Genomic DNA, 22080 nt, shown 5'->3' on the forward strand with positions numbered 1-22080 from the left:
ATCCCCTGCAGTCCAACCCAGTTTATGGGAACCTAGAGGGAGACATGAGTCAGGTCCCTCTTTTCTTGTCACAATACCTCATAGTTTCCCACATATTGAATTATGGCCATCAATATCATTGTGATGCTGACCATGCCCTTCCTAATTTAATGGATGCACTGTTGATAAAATGAAAACTCATTAAGAAACATTTCTACTTGTCATTTTGCTGTTGCACTAACCTATGGTATGGTGTGAATGACATGCAGCTAAATTGTTCAGAGACTAACATGCTCTCTTTGTGTGCAGAAGAGCACTTTAAGCAATCTTCTGCTCAAATCTTCACCTTCTTAACTGTAATCTATTGTCTACACTGCACTACATATACTGTTTATGCACCACCTGCCTGTACTGTGTATATCACATTACACCTTTCTTTTGCACTTTTGTTTAGACGCAGACTGCATTTTGTTGTCTCTGTACTTGTACTCTGCACAATGACAATAAAGTTGAATCTAATCTAATCTAACAATTGTTATTGTTTGAGAGAGAGAGAGAGAGAGAGAGAGTTTAGTGATGTGTTGTCTATACGTGAACACACCTCACACACACACCCACACCCACACTGACACACACACACACACACACACACACACACACACACACACACACACACACACAAGCTGAGCACAGTAATGGTTGTTTACCAGAACTGAATGGTAGACATGTCCATGCAAGGACCACAGAACAGAACCCTGGGATGCCACCACTCCAGATGTGGACCCAGACACCAGCTCTCGAGACGTGTGTATATACTCAGCTAAAACAAACGAGCTGCTGTCTCTTTACAGTGAGATAAAGTACACTGCCAGGAGACGCTGTGGAGAAGAGCACATCTGAGCCAGCCCTTATACCCTCATCTTCAATTCTAAACAATTCGTTTTTGATCAAACTAAGACAAAAATTACCAAAAAATCCAGAGACAACCCACACCAGTATAACCATCTTTGGATATATGTGCTGTTTTTCCTTCAATGGGATTATATTTAACTACAAAGTTGGTTTTCTTTGGATACATCCGGCCCCGGATTAATTTATTTCTCTTCCTCTTCTTCAGCAACAATTACTGTAGACAGGCACACTCTGTTGTGAAGAGAACAGAACAGTGTGGAGGACCTAGCCATGTGTTTGACCTGGCCATCCAGCTGAGGAGGGGTCAGAGTGCATAGTGTGTGGTTTGGGCCGCCAGCGTGATGCCGGAAAACGGCAGCATGGTTTAGATGAGCCAATCCGCTCACAGAGGACATGACTTACAACTATGTATACAACAATGTAGAGTCCTCCCTCTCTCTCCCTTTCTCTCTGTGTGTGGTGGGGATGCTGTGTTTACATGGTCGTATCCTAGTAACCAGCTGTCCAAAGATGAGATGAGAGCCTGTGCCCGTCCTACCCCTAAAAAGAAAAAGTATATTCAATTCAGGATTGACAAAAATAACAACTGTTTGGTTTACAGGGAATGTGACATTTTAACATTGATCAAGCAAACTTCTTAAATGCTTTCAGATGTCTCCAGATATGAACTGTTCATGTAATCAGATGGCTGCTAGAGCAACGTCCATGTAAACAGAGGGAGAACAGTAGACTAATTTCACATAGGCCCCTTATAAGCCTGTTTATTGGAGCTTTTATGAAGGAGAAACCACTGTCAGGGATGGATGGTAACGCTCTGATCACACGACCAGCCAGCCCAATTTCTGTTTCAGGAGTATAAATGCCAGCAAGATCCGACTCCTAGGCCATCCGTGGCCAAGTACAAGAACTAATGGCTCTCTAGGTCAGATGATGATTTGGACCAGTCATTGTGCAGACGGCTGGAAAGTTACTCCATCCATCCACGTAAACTATATGAAAGCCAATTTTAACCAGTAGTTTTAATGAGCAGTTAAAGTGGGGGACTACATTGGTGGTAAAACCCAATGCACGGAACACAGAAGGAATTGTATTCTTTCATAGGGCCCAAGATTTCTACTGGCGTCCATGACTGCCTCTAAGTAACTTGCGGAACAAAAAGGGCATAAATATTAAGGTCATTGCCCAAGAAGACCCTTGTATTGTCAGCATCTTGTTTTACCAATTGTGGAACTTGAGCCAAGTGTGTGTGTGTGTCTGTGATTGAGAGCTAGCAGAGGAAGGTGTGAACTAAAAAGTGTTTAGATGTTAGGCTTACTGTACGTTGCGTCAACATCTAACCTTGCATTCATCCCTGAAAAAGTGCATTGTTTTGAAAGACAATTTCACCCATGACTGGACTCTATATTCAACTCCACATGTCTAAACACTTATGAGGGCCTTAGCTGACAATCACTCGAAAAGGGGCAAAACACGTCCGTGGAAACACCTCTAGAAGACCTTTTCAGTAGGAACTATCCGGTGTCATAACATTGAGGCTCACACATAAACACACACACACATGTGACTTCACTGCTAACAGGCACATTAGACATGTTAAATTCCTGTGCTACTGTAGGATATAATCCTAACATTGAATGGTATTCTGTTACATTATGACTATTGATACTGCACTTAGGTTGGGAACAAGATATTCTCCCCGAGGGGAGTGCCTATACTCACTCTTCAACTACTGTGTGGAACAGAACACCGTGTGCATAGTGCTGGAGAAAAGGGCAACATCTATAATGTAATGTACATAATGCAAATCATGCAACGCATACTCTAAATTTAGCAAGCATTGTCACACATGTGACTGGAATGTTGGAGAATTCTGGGTCCATAAAATGGAACTTTGTTGAGGAACATTTTATTAGGGCATTTAAATCTCCTCTGCTGAAAGAAAAATGCTGCACTGTCACAGACTTTTAAATCTGGACAAACCCAAACACCTTCCAACTTTTGGGATGAATTTTCCCGAGACAGTGTCCGTTTTGTGGAAAAGTCAAAACAGTTGGTCATGAGTATGAGTAGGCTGATTCGCACCAGATTTTGCTGGCCACAATGCAATCTTCCAGTGTTCTCTGAAAGTGAACACGGGGTCTTAGGAGCGTAGTGAGTGTGGCCATATTGATGGGCTAGTATATCTGATGGTCCTACATCTGCAAAGGGTTTTCGGAACAATGAGAGTCACACAGCTCTGGTCAGACCACTAGATGCTGGTGGCAAAAATGTAAAAGCTCTGGTTATTAATTCCACAACCATAGAACTCTCCAGCTGTCATGTTCCAGTCGAATTCACCCACACAAAGCGAGTACACAAGATAGGCCATTTTTTTATTATTCATATAACAAAATAAAAAAAGCATTTTCAACACTAACTTGACATTAATTTTACGGCCACAGAAAAATAAATAGAAAACACAATGATGGAAGTTCACTTGAAGTTCCATAGCGAAAGAGCTTGCATCACAGTTACCTTTTTTACATTTCTGAAAACATTACCAAACTGTTGCAGTGCAATTATTATAAGTTATAGTTGGCACAAATACTAAATTAAACTTGTAATACATGGTGGCCAAACATAAATACTGAGTGATAGCCACCAAGGTAATAATTCCCTTTTACAAACAGTTGTCTATGTACTATTTTACTAACGCATATCTGTCCATTAAAACATCCAACAAACACCCTTTCATATGCAGTCATTGATGTTTTCACATAAACTTAGAATGCATGTATGCATGAGTTGGAACTATAAAAAAGAACAACATGTAAAATGCACATGACAAATGACAAATGACTAAAAGCAACAGAAAGCATTTCCAGTGAAAAGCTGTGTGAGTCAACTTCATTCCTCTCAGGCTGTCGTGTGGCAGCCCGTGTCCCGGGGCTAATGATGCCATGCTTCATCACACAGTGCCCGTTATCACTGGCTCGGCAGGTTTCAAGATCGGCACATAAACACAAAAATTACACGCACAGACAATTACCCATGCAAACACACCACACATGTATATATACACACACACACACACACACACGCACACGCACACGCACACGCACACGCACAGACACAGTCCCTGAAGTAACGCAGTGTCCATGTCGACATGGACATTCCCTCATCTTCCCAATCTCATTTCATTCCGAGCATAAGGCACCATAAGGTGCATTGGTAGACAGCAAGCAGAGCCCAGTCAGTAAGGCACGGACCTCTGCGAGAAAGCGGCAGAGGGAGCGTGCAGTGCATTTCGCTGCGTGGGCCTTCACCCAGGTCGCGTCCAGTGAGCCATTTCATGTGAGCGATTTTGGCTGTTTCCTGTTGCCAAGTACAACAGATCAGCTTTTATTAAAAAGGGGAGATTGGCAGGAAGGTGGGTATTAGAAAGAGGGAAGGAGAGGGGGAGAGAGAGAAAGCGAAAGAGTGAGAGAAAGAGAGATACACAGAGAGAGAATGGACAGGGGATAAGCAAACCTAGAAAAAAGTAGACGGATCAAGGGACATACTAGGCAAGCAAATGAGATGGTTGGACAGACTGACATGGAGAGAGAGAGAGAGAGAGAGAAAGAGTCACGTGTATAGAGGTAGAGAGAGGTGGAAGAGGTAGACACAGAAGCAGAAACAATGTGAGAAAAGAAAGAAAGAAAGAAAGAAAGAAAGAAAGAAAGAAAGAAAGAAAAAAGAAAGAAAGAAAGATGGGACTAAAAAAGATTCAGGTTTGACAAAGTTTAAGTACGTTTGAAAGCACAAAGAGAGAGACAGATAGATGATAGATGGATAGAGAAAGAGAGAGAGACAGATAGATGGATAGAGAAAGAGAGAGAGACAGATAGATGATAGATGGATAGAGAAAGAAAGGTAGCATGAGGGATGGGAAGAAGGTGAAAGAGACAGAGACAGAGAGAGGACAACACAAATGTACAGGGTTGAGGGGGTGATGAGGATGGGTATCTCAGCTGGGCAGCTCCTGTATGCTGGTGGTCAGTTTGACCCCAAACATGGCCTCCCCACGTCAAGCCTCCACCCACTCCACCAGAGCTCCCGCTGGGCCCCCACATTCTGCCTGCAGCCTAATGAAGGCCTCCTGCTTCAGCACCTACAGGAGCCAAGGAGAGGGGGACATAGGGAGGGGAGAGAAGAAGAAAGGGAGAGAGGGAGAGAGAGGTGAGAGAAGGGAAGAGAGGGAGAGGGGGAGAGAGAGGTGAGAAGGGAGGGAGAGAGAGAGGTGAGAGGGGGAGAGAGAGGTGAGAAGGGAGGGAGAGAGAGAGGTGAGAGAGGGAGAGAGAGTTGAGAGAGAGGTGAGGAGGGAGGGAGAGAGAAAGGGAGAGGTAAGGAGGGAAGGAGAGAGAGGTGAGAGAGAGAGAAAAGAGAGAATGGGAGAGAGAGGTGAGGAGGGAGAGAGAGAGGTGAGAGAGGGAAAGAGAGATAATGGGTGAGATAGGTGAGGAGGGAGGGAGAGAGAGAGGTGGAGAGAGAGAGAATGAGTTTGAGTGAGAGACCACAAAAGAGGATGTAGGTGCTGAAGAAATCACTTCCTTTTTTAGGCACTAGCTCTCCACCACTTACTGATAAATGTCGACTAAAATAATGTTTCATTAGTGTGAAGCATACTATACATATGCATGTGCAGTGTGTTTGTATACTCTACAGGCGTAATCAAGTAGTTTCTTACATAACTTACTAAAATACGTATCGTAAATGGTTTGTTGTATGTGGCACTGTGGCCCCTGTATGTGTGATCCATGTACACGCTGATGTGCCAATAAAAGCAGACTTTGAGAAATTAACTCGAGTCAAGATGTGCCAGGTAAGAAATAGCTGGTTAGCAGACACAGCCTTGGGAAGGGGACCTGGGGTTTATGCTCTAAATGAAAGACACTGGTATTTTTAGAGGGGCTATTTGCTTGATCAATTGGGGCAGTTAGTCTCAGATTGCCCCTAATCAGATTGACAGCAGACACACCTGTCTGCCTTGGGCCTCTTTGCTAATACGCTGGAACGTTCCGTAAAATACCCACCTCGTCATAAAGCTTGACGTCCACCCGGCAGGGATTGGAGGAGAAGAGATGCACGGAGCTGACGCAGCTGATTGGCTGAGTCTCTCGGATGGTGACGCGTCCACGGGGCTCCTCTCCATCCTGATTGGACGTTGGCTCTGGGAGTTGACTCTTGCTCCACTGATGGTCCTCGTCGACCAGGTACAGGGTTTCCCGCGTGGCCAACACAGTAACAGGTGTCAAGGAGTGATCTAGAGGGACAGCAAAGCAAACGTCAAAAAAATGTTTGTTATGAAAATGAAAATCTAACAAAATGTCCAACCAGATATAAACAGCCACTTTAAAAGGACTGAAAAACTGGTGTACATGGAGTGAAAGTGCCCTCATAGAAGTACATGGATGACAAAGAAACTATGACTTTGACTAGGAGTTTGACTGTCTCATTCTCACTCTCACTCTGTTCACAGTTTACAGGACCTTTCGTCAGGTTCTAGCTTGATTTACATAATTTGATCAAAGCTGGTGTGTGTGTGTGTGTGTGTGTGTGTGTGTGTGTGTGTGTGTGTGTGTGTGTGTGTATCTGTCTGTCTGTCTTCACGTGGTTGCATGTGTTTGTCTGTGTTTGGGGAGGTTGGCTGGGTAGGGTTCTATGGTTGTCTGTGTTTGGGGAGGTTGGCTGGGTAGGGTTCTATGGTTGTGTGAATACAGATACTCCAGGCAGTGCTGGTCAGACTAACGCTGAACTCAGTCCACTCTGCTGCTCGCTCTCTCTTCCATAGACAGGGAGGGACGCTTGACCCACCTCCACTGTTAACCTGTGTGCGCTTTGGCTGAGAACAGCCGCCAGTACTGAAGGCTCTCAGCAGCTGTGTGTGAGGGTGTCATAGTGAGAGAGTGTTTGGGTGTGTGTGTGTGTGTGTGTGTGTGTGTGTGTGTGTCTGTGTGTGTTGGAAAGCCCCAAAACAAAAGGCTCTCTGCGCGACCGGACCACCGACACACACTAATGGTGTGTTCAGCGGTCATCTCGGTCATCATTGAGCATGTTTACATGGACAATCATGTTCCGATATTAACCACGATTAAGACAATATTGACACGATTAAGACAAGATTGTCCAAGAGGGAATCAGCAGGCTACAACATTATCCGGTGGTTGGCAGGGTCCAGGAAGGGCGGGCAGGCCTGGGGTGGGGTGAGGCCCCCCCTGATGGTCAAAGGCCAGCATAGAAGAGAGAAAGGCCACGGAGGTGGCTGAAGTCACATGGGCCGAGGTGGAACGCTACAAGGTGAAGGCGGTTTCCCAGGGCCAGCAGGAAAGATGGGTAGCATGGGTAGGTCTGGTGAAAAGGCCACTGTCATGGCCTGATCTGTAGAAAATTCCTCAGACCCAGACTCAGCTTCCTAGTCAGAGCCACATACAGTACGAGCTTCCTTTATGCTCTCTTGAGATAGAAAGTTCTGGACTTTTTTTTTACCAGCCAGTGACGTCAAATGTACATTATGTATCTTCCACATGCATCTTCCATGAATCGGTGTGGAAAAGACTGATGCAAATCTCTCCCTTTCTCTCTACTTACTCTCTTTCCTCATCTCTCTCTCTCTCTCCCTCTCTCTCTCTCGTGTTGCATTTCAAGGATAGAAAAGTTCACCCAATCCCAATCCCCTCTCTCTCTCTCTCTCTCTCTCTCATAGGGGGAGCCAGGCGAGCATGTCTGTGCCCGCCTTAATCACGTCTCTCTAAATTCTTATCTGCAGCTACACCCTTAGCCAACAGCGTCACAGAGGGTAGCGCTGGAAGAGAACACTGGCTGCCCGCCTGCCTGCCTGCCTCGTGTGCCAGGAGCGGCGTGGAGAAAAATGAACCGACTTGAAGCCCTGGCCCACCTTGGCACACGAACGCCAACACGTAGAGGAACTGGGGTTGACAGTCGTCCTCGCCCTCCTGTGACTGCTGGCCTTCACTCACCAGTGGCCTGAAAACACGCACACGCACACACACAAAAGTAAAACAAGCAGCAACCTGAGTGAAACGAAATACGAAATACAATCTGAGATGGCAGAAATTCAGAGATGTAGTGAATGCAACTACTCTACGCATCCCCTACCACAACCGCAGGCATTACACTACTTTGTGGTTCAAAAGAACAGGGATTTGGTCTTTTTCTACTATTGATCTGTGTCTAGTTTTTATATTCACTTTGATGTTTACCTCAAGTCCGGAGGCATACAATTCAGGTCCAGATAATCAAAATATTCAAACTGTATCAGTCATTTGCAGTTGTGGGTCTGAATTTTAGAGAACTAGCAGTATGTGATGTTCTAGAAGGGACATGAGGATATTCCTCATTCTTTACACTAGATAAGGCCAGATTGTTTTTCTTTTTATTCCTGGGGGACCTTTTTTTCAGTTCAAACAGTCCAGGATTATTTGAATTATCAGGTATAATAATGGCATTACAGTATGCAGTGTGAATCTTTAATTGCGTTGTGTTGACCTCAGACCCTATTCATTTCCCTTCTGGGGTGAAGCCCTGACACCCCCAACCTACCACAGGTGGTGGTGTGGAGTGAGTCGAGTGGTGGAGATGGCCTTGAGTTTACTGTCCGACCTCGGAGCCAGTTCCCTCACAATTCCTACGAGAGAGAAAGAAGAATTAGCTCAGGAAAGATGAGTTCAGAACAGCACAACAGCTAACTGGCAATGTACCTTGTGGTATGTATCTGAATGTATGCAACATGCAACAACACTAAGAGTCTTTGTTTCTCCATTAGTTCTTGACAGGAACACATACAACAAAATCCATTTAGTTCTGTGTGTTTGTTTCTGTTAAGGACTAATTAAGACCTACGTGTAAAATGTAGATTTTTAGATGTGCATAAGACACTGACATTTACCTCAAACTTTTGCAACACTTATAAACAACAACTGCTGAATTCATTTTTAACACTGAAAGGAAGAGGTGTGAATAGTAGTAGTTTAATATTACTAAATCAATAATTGGCATATTACTAAATCAATAATTGGCATATTAATAATAATAGTAATAAAAATAGGCATGCACATTATTTAAGTCAATTCAATAATAATAGTTCTTATAATAATAAGTATTATAATAATAATAATAATAATAATAATAATAATAATAGGCATAAGCTAATTATTATTTTTATAATTATACTTCTTTAAGTATAATTGGGGAAAGTGAGAAACAGACATATTATATGTTCGACCTTTTCACTGAGATTTACTATCTGGCCTCTGGCAGTAGGCCACTATTGTACCTATCATACACCTTGTCCCATAGTCACACCCAAATAAAAAAAAAAAGGCAGAAAAGGATACGCACAGGAACAAAAACCGTGCCAATCTCAATAGCTCGCGCTTGACTGCTGGGATAATGAGAGGGAGGACATATTTTGGCTCGTAGGAGTCATGTTTCTGATCACAGAATTAAGGGACAAAAAGAGATGTAGAGGAAATGACACGTCTCCGCACAAGGCTGGGTCACTCCTACTCGTCCTACTGAATCTCACACACGGCAGAGACTTGAGACAGACCTGAGATACAAAGCACAAGGCAAAGACGGGCAGAGAGCCAATGGCAAAGAGCAAATGCACAAACCAACCTAATACAATGTGAATGAATATGGAAGGTTTTGATCTCTGCCATACTGAATTGACAGCCAAAGTAATTTCCCAGTTCAACAAGAGAAAAAGCTTTTATATATATATATATATATATATATATATATATATATAAAACAAAATCTGTCCCCTTTCTTCATCCAAAGAAAACTGATCGTACAGAGTACAGTTTCAGCAGGAGAGAATGGACTTGACAGGAGAACACTGTCTTCTTGTGACTGTAGGAAATGAAGAAAAGAGCTTTTGTGTTCTTCTCCGCTTCTTTTCCACATGTAGGTGACCACTGATGCTCTACCAACAGCATGGCCCCTCATCCTATTATGGTCATTAGAGCCAAGTAATCACACACCACAGAGCTCTGCAGTCTGCACCACACACACACACACACACGCACGCACACACACACACACACACACACTCTCGCAGCCCTCTGTCACACACACACGAAAACCAAAATCTTCCTGACAGCTACCACGATTTCAACTCATTAAAAGGATATAAGAGATAGATATCGTAACACCCCCAATTATCACCACTTTTGTTCGGAAATTCTAAAACAACGATGTTTTTTAACACTTCAAAATAACATTTGCTAAATGAACCTTACATTTTTCAGTAGCCATAGGTGTGTAGATTTGAACAAAATCTGGTTTGGTTCTTAAAGGGATTTACTGCCTGAAATATCTGATTTTGTTTACCACGCTCGGAGTTATAGTGCTGGCCTGATGGGTCGCCTATTTACGCCGTTTCAACGGCACATGAACGGTTAGACCGAGAATTCTTGTCATGAAATTAAGGAGCTCCAAGCGGAGGTGTACACGCAGCCTTACAACACTGTTTACAGCTCTTCGAGTCACAGTAAAATGTCATTTTTGGTACATAGCTAATTTAGATACATGATGTGGGTGCTTGCGTTTCTTTAGGAATCCGCCGTCTTGGTTTGTATAGAAATGGATATTAAGTGACATACACGCAAGACGGCGGAAATATGGGACCGATGGTGATAGGGGGAGTTCCGATGCCCTAGCCTGACCATTTCCAAAACGACTTGGGTCACATCTCTCACATAACTTATAACTTTTTCAAACAGAGACGTGGGAATCTGCACTAACCAGAGGCATCTACCCAAGACTCACTGCACCAGTGTGCGGTAATATTCTCTATTTTTAAAGTATGTTATTACTGCTCTTCACCAGCACCTGGGATCTTCAAACGGCCAGTGCACATGGATTTTATCTTTTTAGCAAGACTCCTCTAACTTGTGTTAAGGGACCATTGTACTTTATCCTCTGAGTCACTGTGTACCTGTATCAGATAGCTGTGGCATGATCATCCATAACAGACTGACAGAAACTCACCAGCAATCCAGAAAATCTACAAAAACATCTTGTGTGAGACTCCTGTGCTACTTGAATGAACTTAGTTTCTTGGTCTTAGTCCTGAATCTCTCTCTCCATTCTTCCTCATTATCAGTCTCTCTCCCTCCATCCCCATTGTTGGTCTCTCTCTCTCCCTCCATCCCCACTGTCTCTCTCCCTCCTTCCTCTCTCCTTCTCCTGCACTCTTTCCAGCAGCATTTCCTTTGCAATATAAAGCCACATCCTCTCCGTCTTTCAGCAATCTACCCCCCCCCCACACACACACAGACACACACTCCATCCACCACTGACAGGGATCACTGACTGGCCTGCTAACACTGCACCAACATCTGTTCCATATCGTGTAAAGCCAGTCCGGTGTGCACAAACGGTTTGGTTACGGTAAAGGTATCCTTTAGTTCTTCTCCGAGACAAATATTATAACAGCTGTTGAATGGCAAAGCAGAACTCAATAAATACCTTGGCTTTTCCCCCCCCTTGCACTTAATAAACAGGTCTTGTTTCATAAATGGGGGGGGGGGGGCAAATTCAGTGTTTTGCTGCCAAGATTTTGCATAGCAATGCAAGCAAGGTTTTTTCTTCTTCTCCATGGAACACAATTATTTTTCAGCACAGTCCTGGCTACGTCCAGAGAACAAATATCCCTACTGGTTAAGCAATAATGCCTCTCACATGCCTCCTCTTTATGTTCCAGGAAAAAAAAAATGTGCAACATAAAAATGGTACAAAATTGGTACCAACAAACTCATGGTCTTAACTTTCCCTGGAGCACTTAGGCGCTGGAAAGCCCACAGAGGCAGTGGTTAACCCTTAAAGGTGTAGGTTTTTGAACATTCTAAGTTCCGCAACAATTGAAGGTTCTAAAATTCTATGTTGAATTCAATGAACCCAGATATTCTTTAGAACGTTCATTTCTCAACATTCCCCGTCACACCGGTGTGACGGTACTCCTTTAAGGGTTAAGGGACATGAAGAACTGGCTTCCTCTAAGACTCGCTGCATGCTAGCTGAAACCTGGACCATTCCACTGTTGTTGGGGTTTTGTGTGGTCTTCTGCATTGGTATCTGACAAGACTAAAAAAAAGAGAATATAAGACATCCAGTTTGGCTACATCTTAGGAAAAAAAAAATTTCTGAAATGATTCAAAGTAGATTCCTTGACATGGGAAGTATTCGATAGCCTCAAGATCACAAGTCTTCCTTCTTATCCCTTCAAAGTTCTCTGTGACTTTAAAGCAAAACATTGGCAGTGTTTGAAAGTGAGCTGATGACAAGGGCTAGCAAGATAACCCAGCTATCAGTAGGAACGTCTCAAAACCAGACACATTATGAATTTCCCTACGGCAAAAACAGTAGTCCTGTTATCTAACCTGAAACGAGGTGAAGAACGGATGGCTGACTGCACGCCTACTTGAAGAAGAACAGACAGCATTATCTGAATTACCTTGCTCAACAGCCCTCATCAGTCTCAAAAACAACTTCTGACTTCTCTCACAAAAGCACCCGATCTAATCCCAATAAAGCTATATGCCTGCACTGCTCATGGTTGACTGGAGTTGAAAAGTGTGAAACATGTTCAGTCACCTGTTTACCTAAGCTTACACTACACATCCTGTCATGTCAATTCATGTATACTTATTTTGGTAAAAGGTGAGGGTGAACACTTCTCTGCATGAGAAATGAGTAGGAATTTTAAAACATGGAGTAAATGGGAGTTAAGTGAGAACATCATTCAACAACTCTGCCCTCACACCAACAGAGAAAGTCTCTGTGTGAGTTTCTGTGCATACATCTCGGCATGTTTATTGGCATGTGTATTTATTATAAATGTTTGTGTGCATTGTGTGTGTCTGTGTGTGTATGTTTGTGTATGTTTGTGTGTGTGTGTGTGTGTGCATGCATCATGGGCCGGCATTGGTCGACTGTAGGCATGCTACACTAACGAACAAAATTAACATCTACATGAGCCAATTGTGTTAATATCAGGACTACTCACAATGTGTGTGTGTGTGTGTGTGTGTTGTATGTATTTATATGCCTGTATGTACATACATGCAGTGCATAAGTATGTGTGTAAGTTTGCTTCTATATACATGTGTATGTGCATAATGCTTGTGTGTACATAGATGTAATGTATATCTGCATGTGTGTCTATGTATTCGTCTATGTGCGAGGTGTGTGCATGTTTGCATGTACCTACATATAATTCATGTGTGTGTGTGTGTGTGTGTGTGTGTGCGTGCATACACATGTGACTTGCCTGTGAGGCGGCTGAAGAAGCGCTTGCAGCGATTGCTGTCCCTCACCAGCAGGGTGTAGGCGGAGCCCCCGTCTGCAAACTCCATGTGGATGCTCTGGGAGCCCAGCCCCACCTCCAGGTAGCTCAACTCACAGAGACGGTGCCTGGACCGCTTCTGCATCCAATCAGACGGCGGGCCTCTGCAAACAGACAGGTTAAATGTCCACTTGGATGAGAAAGTGGACGCAGGACAGGGGATGCGGCTGACAAAAGTTCATGATGGATATATAAATCAACAAACAGTTATTATGTGCACATCCCACATTCTGGCAAAAGAAAAATTACTCAAATGAAAAAAATATAATGTCCACAACACTGCTTTTGACTCCCATATATTTAATGCACAACTGGCAACGTTTCGACCCTGCTGGATCTTCTTCAGGCAATTTTTCATTTGGATATATAAATCAATACATTTTTTTTACTTAAACCAGTGCTTACTGACAAATACTTACTGACAATTCTTGGTCTTACTGACAAATTCAACTGTTGAAAAACCTCTCCTGTGTCTATTTTAAAGCAACATTTTCAATCACGGCTGTAATGAGGTGTTGTTGCAGGCAGCTCACTGCGCCGGGATTAGGGTGTGCTTCACCTCACTGTGTGTTCACTGTGTGCTGAGTGTGTTTCACTAATTCACGGATTGGGATAAATGCAGAGACCAAATTTCCCCTCACGGGATCAAAAGAGTATATACACTTATACTCTGATTTGGCCCTGTTATGGCCCCAGCTCTGTTCAAGTTTGGCCAAGAACCGACAGATAGCATCAGGAGCTTGACGTCCCGTATAGGCTAACAAGCCCATTATCTCCTGATCAGGCTGAACCAGGAGTGGAACTCAGACAGCTGTCAATCTGCAGGCTCATCTGTACAGACATGTGTTGCATCAGATGTGTGAAAGCACATAGTTACACAACATCAGCAAAGTCTCTCTCTCTCTCTCTAGTATGTGTGTGTATGTATACAGTATGCACATGTGTATGTCTGTATGGGATTGCTGTCTAGAAATGAGAACACACCCACACACACACACACACACACACACAGAGGAAAAACCATCTTGTATGCTGTTGCACAGCAGGCAACAGAGAGAGACACAGAAAGAGAAAGAGAGAGACGGCCTTAGCCCCGTCGTTTCTCTAGAAGGATGGATAACAGCAAAGCCTTTGATGTGTCTCCCAGTACAAACTGCCACTGAGTGCCTGAGGTATTGGGGGGGGGGGTATGTTGGAGTGAGGGAGGGAGAGAGAGAGAGAGAGAGAGAGAGAGAGAGAGAGAGAGAGAGAGGAAAAACAAGAGAGAAATTGCAGAGAGGGGAAGAGAAGAGAGGTGGATGTTGGGGAACATGTTTCTAATCGGCCTCCAGCCTGGACGTCACTCAGGGACGATGCTTGTGTAAGAGACCGAAGGTCAACACCTGCGGTTGGGATCCCAACCTGCTGAGAGGGGAGGGACGTCTGGATCTAAAACAGCCAGAGAGTGAACTGACACTAATCTGGTTTTGCCATTATGTATGTGTGTGTGTTCGAGTGTGTGTGTGTGTGTGTGTGTATGTGTGTATGTGTGTGATGACGATGATTTTTGCTAAGGAATAAAGCATATCTGTCTGTGCAGTGTAAGCATTTCTGTCTGGAATGTCTGCGTTTCTACTTTATGTATGTGTGACGTGTAATTAAGTGTGAGTGTGTGAGTGTGTGCGTGTGTGAGAGTGAGTGAGTGAGTGGAAACATACCTAACTGCGAATTTACACGGTAAGCAAGACATGAGAAAGAGTGAAATTAGATTAGATTAGACAACAGTGTGTTTATCCATGTGTCTTTCTATGTGTATGCTTCCCATACACTAATAATAGAAGTGAAACATAAAAATGCACTTTCCCCTACTTTTAACCGCCATAATACACACGTAAATCCCTGTCGGTGCAAACCGATACACTGATTCTAATGGAATTCTATCACAAACAATAGACGGCCGTCAGATGGGTTGACTGAAATAAAAAAAAAAACGTTTCAAAAACTGCTCTGGTGTTGGTGTCTGGTGTTGCTCTTGGGTGCTCCTTGTTGGTGCCCCCCCCCTCCCCCCCAATTCCTATCCTCCCTCACCTTTCTTATGCAGCCCTTGCCACTTAATCTACTAAACCCCTCTTCTACTGCACTTTTACCCCCACACTTTGCACAAATAGGCTGACACCAGACATAATTTCACTGCATTTCTTACTTCCAGTAACTATATGCATGTGACAATAAACTTCCTTGTATCCTTGTATCCTTGGTGTAAATTCACAAGCATATATTATTACACTTTACTTAACAGGGAGAACTGATTCCATTCAGTGAAAGGCCGTTCACACCAAGAACGATAACGGCAAACAGTATCATTCTAGCTAATATGAATGACAACATCCACACATAAACTATAACGATAACGACATGAAGAACGATGTCATTGGGGATAACTTTCAGAGCGATTTTGAGAACGATAAAAAGCTGACAGCCTAGCATATCCATCAAATTTTAGCCATCACATTCATCAACACAAGGAGAGACTTTCATTATTGTTGGTCAGTGTGGATGCTTTTATCGTTATTGTTATAGTTCTCGTTCTCTTTATAGTTATTGTTCCTGGTGTAAACAGCCCTTAAGTCTGGGGGGCACACAAGGACATGACAAATATAAGACGAGTGCTTTAGTGCAATTAAGTCCATCTACGGGACTTAAGTACTGAATAAGCTGCAGACTGCACATGTCTGAAACCACAAGATCCTCCATTCAGACTTATAATGGAGACTACATCCTGTTTGTCTCTGATTGGTTCAGCAATCTTTACAGTCAACTGCTTTATTACAGTAATTTATTAAGGAACCAAACCTGCCAAAACAAGCTAATTATGGTGAATTGAGCGCTGACTGCATAGCAGGAGCATTTTACATAAGTTGACACATGACTCCTCTTCCCTCTGGTGAATCGTCTGCGAGCAGACTATTTGCAGATGACCCTGCGTCAGTCTGCACTTTCTCACATCTCTATCTAATGACAAAGTGGAGGGGTGGGATAGCAACATTAAGGACTGGTGTTATATCAAATGCCTGAGGAGCCATTTCAATGACCTAGAGTTGGTGTGGAAGCGCTCTTACACGCAAATTTCAATGTCAGATTTTTTTTCTTTCTGATTGAACTGAGAACTCTCTCTCTCACACTCTCTCACACACACACAAACTTAAATGCTTTTATTTGGAAGTTGAAAATAAGGGGAACAAGATTTTTTTGGAAGAAGGATTGATAATGTAACAGCATCATTAAGCTTACATGCCTTCACAAGACCTGCATGATAAGTTAGAATATTACACCGAACACTTATGGATAAACAAAACATCTTTGTCTCCAGATTTGCATACTACCTATAGTGGCTGAAACAGAGCAACATTTTGCTAATCTTTTGGCTTCCTTCTTATGTAACCCCCCCGCAAACCACAGTCCTCTAACCATGACCTTCCAAAGCTTCCAAATAAGCACACACACACACACACACACACACACAGTTGAAGTACTGTATACAGTATATAAAACAAGAAAGTATGCAAATATATACCGGTATATATTTTCTACTTTATAAATATATTTTGTCCTCAGACATTGACGTTTAAATCAAGCCTTTGGAAAAGTGCAGGTATTTCCTCCTACACAGGCCAGCCTTCCTCAACAAGCTCAGAGAGAATAATATTAAGATGAACGAGTAGCCACAAGAGAGCAACTAGAGGACATATCCAAACTGAGTTCTGAGCTCTGCACTGCTCTCTCCACCCACCTCTTGGGCCATTACAACTGACCGCACCACACAGGCCAGTTCATTCTATTACAAGATTTTTTAATAAATAGAACACTGATGGGTGTATGATTGTGACAGCTTGTGACAGATTGTGACTGTGGACATGACATTTCCCATATAATGGTTTGTTCACATAAGTTTCTTAAAAGGAAAAAAAAAGGACCTCTTTAAAGAGGGCCATGTATCTGATGTTCTGACATCATGTATCTGAAGTAACATACATATGTATTAATTTAATAGACATTTCTATCCAAAGCCACACACAGTGCAGCACAGACATAGGGACATAGGTTTTGATGAGCATGGTATCAAATCCATGATCTTGGCATTGTTAGCACGAGAAGTTGAGCCAGATGGGCCGGTATTGTAGATGGATTACACCTTGTCCGAGACTATATGAAAACTTAAATGGAAATCTCCATTGAAAAAAAGGCTTTCCGTCTAGGACTAGGCTTAATCCATGTGAATGGGAAAACTGGCCGAAAGCAAACGAGGAGTGCGTGGAGGAACTCACTGTGCCTCAGAAGTGATCTCCAGGATGTAGATGCACTGGTCCGACACAACCAGCAGAGACGGGAACTCCACGGGGTCGCCAAACTTCACAGTGGACATCTACGGCCAAGGCAGATGGGCCCAAAAACCCAGGCGGGAATGAGTCACAGCAAATAGGAACAAATAGATCACTATGGAATAATACATCCACTCTACTTAATATTCAATGTCATTTACAGTGCAGAATTTAAATTACATTGTTAATTAGAATCTTATTAAAATACATGTAGTTAAAGTGTTAAATAGTAGTGATGTTAAAACAAACACTGTAGTGTAGAGTGTAAAAAACCTCCAAAAACAAGACTTCCCACCGTGTCCCACAGTAAATAATTAAATTCTATGCTATCAGGTAACCCCAGACATCAACATTTTAAGCACATGAAAACACTGATTTAATCAGAGCTGCGTGCATGTTCTCCTGTGTGAGTGAGTGTGTGTTAGTGTTGTCCGCTCTCCAGACTGTTAGAGAATACTTCCACTGAGCACTGGTTCGGCGCCGCATGCCACAACAGATAAGAAGCAAAAGCAAAACACTCGCTTTGAAGAGACGCGGCTCAAAAAATGGGACCGGGTCAGCACAAGCCTGAGTCCGAGGCCATTCTCTGTCGGGTTCAGGGGGTTCAGAGCGAGAAAGGGGGATTGCTGCCTCAGGTTTGCGTGGGAATCTTGGGCCAGCGAGAAGACTATGGCTAATGTGCGGAGAGTTAGCGATTAGCTGAGTCAGCCAGCGTTGAAGAAAAACTCAAAACCACTTCGTATTTTGCACAGCTCTGAGAAAAACCTCTCTTAAAGGACAACAGCTGAAAAAACTCCCAACGGCTCGATAACGCCACTAGAGAATACTAGAAGACAAACCACACAGGCAGGCCCCTGCAAGAAAAAACAGAAACTAAAAAAGAAGAAAAAAAAAATACACAAAGAGTTAAAGTATCAGATTAATTAAACTCCAGTCTACTGCTGGGACCTTCCATTGTGTGGGCAGCTGGGAGTCCCAGAGCAGGTGGCTGAAGGAAACTAATCCTCTACCCCTTGAGGGAGACTCTCATCTGGGTGAGTACCAGCTCCACCTCCCCCTGACCACAGAGGACCAGGGCGGACCAGAGAGAGACAGAGAGGGAGAGAAACACGCTCAACCGCAAACCCAGACTGCAGCCGACCCTGGAGCTGAGCTGGCTCTAATCTGGCCCTGATCCGGCTCTGACCTGGCTCTGACCTGGCTTTGATATGGGCTGGATCAGGGATATGACATACATCTGGTGGATCAGGTTAGGTTATATTCCAGCTTCAGCTCCTGTCAGATAATCTGGGTCACAACATGATTGTAGTGAGGGCAAGACTGAAGCACAGGTACTTTCAGTCTGTGAAGCTACGAGGGTGCAGTCGGCCATAGTTAATATGTCACTAGCCAAGTTTACATGGACAGTTTTTTTTGTCATTCTGATTAATAAGAATAAGGGGCAGCCGTGGCCTTCTGGTTAGTGCTTCAGACTTGTAACTGAAGGGTTGCCGGTTCGAACCCCGACCAGTAGGCACGGCTGAAGTGCCCTTGAGCAAGGCACCTAACCCCTCACTGCTCCCAGAGCGCCGCTGTTGTTGCAGGCAGCTCTATGCACCGGGATTAGTGAGTGCTTCACCTCACTGTGTGTTCACTGTGTGCTGAGTGTGTTTCACTAATTCACGGATTGGGATAAATGCAGAGACCAAATTTCCCTCACGGGATCAAGTATATACTGTATACTGTACTTATACTATACTTATATACCTAAACTATTCCGATTGAAAAAATTATGCCGCCTATTTACATGGGGTACAGTTTCTATTCCGATCAGGTGCACTCAATCGCCCTAGAATCTTTGATAGGAATAGCCGTTGTTGCCTATTTTTTCTTGAGAAGATACAGCTGGCAATCCGATTGACCGTATACATGGCTGTTCAATCGGATTAAGAACGGACTACACCACCTCTTTCATTCCGATTAAAATTCTGATCGGATTAAGGTTTTTTTTATTCCGATTGAGGTATTTATATGAGAATTTTTTATTTCGATTGAGCCGTTATTCCGTTTCTAATCAGATAAAAAGTGTCATGTAAACGTGGTTACTGTGTTACTGTATAGCTACCACTGTCTCAAGTTTCAACATGACATCAATGGGGTGCAGTCATTATTATGTGAATGCATTGCCATGTTATACTGTGTTGATGTGTGTAGATTCTGATTAGCCTTCTTGCTAGTACACCTGGCTGATATTGCAAGTTTGAATCCAGCGGGACAATCATCAAACAACGTACTGTAGCTTGCATACGGATGGACAGCATTTACAGCCAATGAGACGCTGGGCCTCACCTTCAGGAAGCTGTGTAGTAGTTCCTCCTCGCCCTCGAAGACCTCCACATCCAGGAAGAGCTTGAGTCGGTGGTCTACAGCCTCAAAGTCCTCTGACAGCAGGTCGAACTGGGCTGGAGTAGGATAAAAAATGTTTTAATCAGGGTTGCGTGTCAAACCACACAGCAGGAATCTTTGCTTTTTTAAAACAAATAAACAAAAGTACCAGCATGTCCAGTTTAAATGACATATCATTTCAAATATCGAAATCCAAACTGATCCACATTCCCAAAATATCTGATTGACTTTCTTTTCCCAGAAATCAAACAGGTGCATAAATAGGTGCAGCATGTTTCATTCCAATTTCCAATCAGAAAATGAAAACAAATATAACAAAGATATTTTCTTAGCCTAACCGGCACCTGGCCCACCTTGAGTTCTCATTCCATCATGCTCACTGTGGTTATGCTTATGGTCTCAATAAACTGGACCAATTAATAACTGTCTGCTATTAAGTTGATTATAAATAAATCAGCAATAATTCTAGACCAACACTGGACTACAATAGCACAATTGTGCTCTGTGAACTGCAAGAGATGGTATGGTGGGCAAAGCAGAAAACCATAGCCAGGCTGTGTGGTTTAAAGATCCAGCAGTCGATCGTAATGACAGGGAGAAGAAGCAAACAAGGAAGTCTGTAATTCAGATGTCAATCTCCCTGTTGCCATGCCCCCTATCCATGGAACCCGCATTCCATCTTCTCCCTTCAACTCCTTCCAATCAGATCCCTCATGACTCTAAGAGCAAGAGCTTATTCCGGATACACAGTAATGCCCTTTTAAGTAGACTTCACATGGCAGTCTGAAGTAACTCAAGCTACACTCTCTCTATGCAGCTGCTGTTTAAAAAGTTGAAGTCATCAGATTTGCATTTAGATCAAATGTGCAGCAATATAGGAGTATCTGCAGGTACAGCTTTTTCTTTTTAACTGTGTTTCAATAGACAACTGATTGAATGGACCTGGGAAGTTCATCTCCCACTTCTTATGTATTTTGCAAAGGGGAGTGAGACCTTGAGCTCTGTCAAATAGCTTGTCAATGTTTAATAATGCAATATCAATTAATTAAATTATTTTTTTAACAGAATATTAACAGTCTTGAAGGTGCAATAATCCAATTAAATCTGTAATCCATTATAATCCGGTAAATTTTGTCTAAATTCAAATTTTAAACTGACTGCTTAGCTAAATAGGTATTACCCCACTTCCACACACACACACACACATTTTAGAAGGTATTACCTCCCTTCCACACACACACGCACACAGTTCACCTAAGGAGGTATTACCACCGCCCAGTCCCCAAAAAAAAGTAAAAAAGAGAAAAACATCTGGGGACTCACTGGGGCTTGCCCTGTCCGAGCTGTCTGCCTGGGACTCCTGCAAGGCGCTGTATCGGTAGCTGCCGGCCAGTTCCTGCTCCTCCTGGCTCTCGGTGGTGGAGCTGAGGTCCGTTCCGCCTCCATCCGCCGTGTGGTAGCTAATGGGCTGGGAGGTGCTCTGGTCGGCCCATCCATAGTCCTCGTCCCGAGGCTCAGCCCGGGACAGGCCACTGCTGGTAGCGGTCATGAAAGTGTCGGTCAGCTCTCCCTCTGTTTTGGTCACTTCCTGGGTCAGGTGACCACTGCTGGCCAATGAGGATTCAATCTGGCTCTCAAAGTTCTATGTAAATAAAGCAGAGTGAAGCCAAGTTGTAAGTTAAAGTTCTACTGCGTATGAAAATGCAGATAAAAAAACATAATATCACAACTTTGCTGAAAAATGTCTGAAATATATGTTATAGCCTAGTTATGCAGTTGATTCCTTTATTTATCTGGACACCACAAGCAAAATTAAGAATGAAAAACGTCCAACATACACTTATGACTCCTGGACGCTTCTTAGGGGTGTCTGTATCATCAAAATGGAAGTGTCTTTTCTCGCCCCCCTCCTCAACATCACTGGAGACTGGCGTACTGGTGGAAGGTGCTGATTGGCCAACTAGCTGGATCACATGGTCACTATTGCATTCTGGGCAAACCAGTCCACTTCCTATTGAGTCTTCAAAAAAAAAAAAGAAGGAGAAATCAAATCAT

At 43.3% G+C, this 22080-nt stretch overlaps 1 protein-coding gene across 1 annotated transcript in view; it reads right to left on the reverse strand.

Moving 5' to 3' along the window:
- Positions 1-3244: 3244 nt before the first annotated feature.
- LOC125288973 (serine/threonine kinase 11 interacting protein) overlaps positions 3245-22080 on the reverse strand; it is a 42697-nt gene continuing 23861 nt past the window's right edge. The window contains 10 exon segments of the mRNA XM_048235687.1: positions 3245-4930; positions 4961-5023; positions 5946-6175; positions 7808-7896; positions 8473-8557; positions 13208-13386; positions 17587-17684; positions 19969-20081; positions 21349-21667; positions 21864-22045. Coding sequence (XP_048091644.1) covers positions 4880-4930; positions 4961-5023; positions 5946-6175; positions 7808-7896; positions 8473-8557; positions 13208-13386; positions 17587-17684; positions 19969-20081; positions 21349-21667; positions 21864-22045 — 1409 coding nt within the window. The 3' untranslated portion in view covers positions 3245-4879.

The sequence above is a fragment of the Alosa alosa genome, chromosome 23, assembly GCF_017589495.1.
Source record: "Alosa alosa isolate M-15738 ecotype Scorff River chromosome 23, AALO_Geno_1.1, whole genome shotgun sequence".
Classification (NCBI taxonomy): domain Eukaryota; kingdom Metazoa; phylum Chordata; class Actinopteri; order Clupeiformes; family Clupeidae; genus Alosa; species Alosa alosa.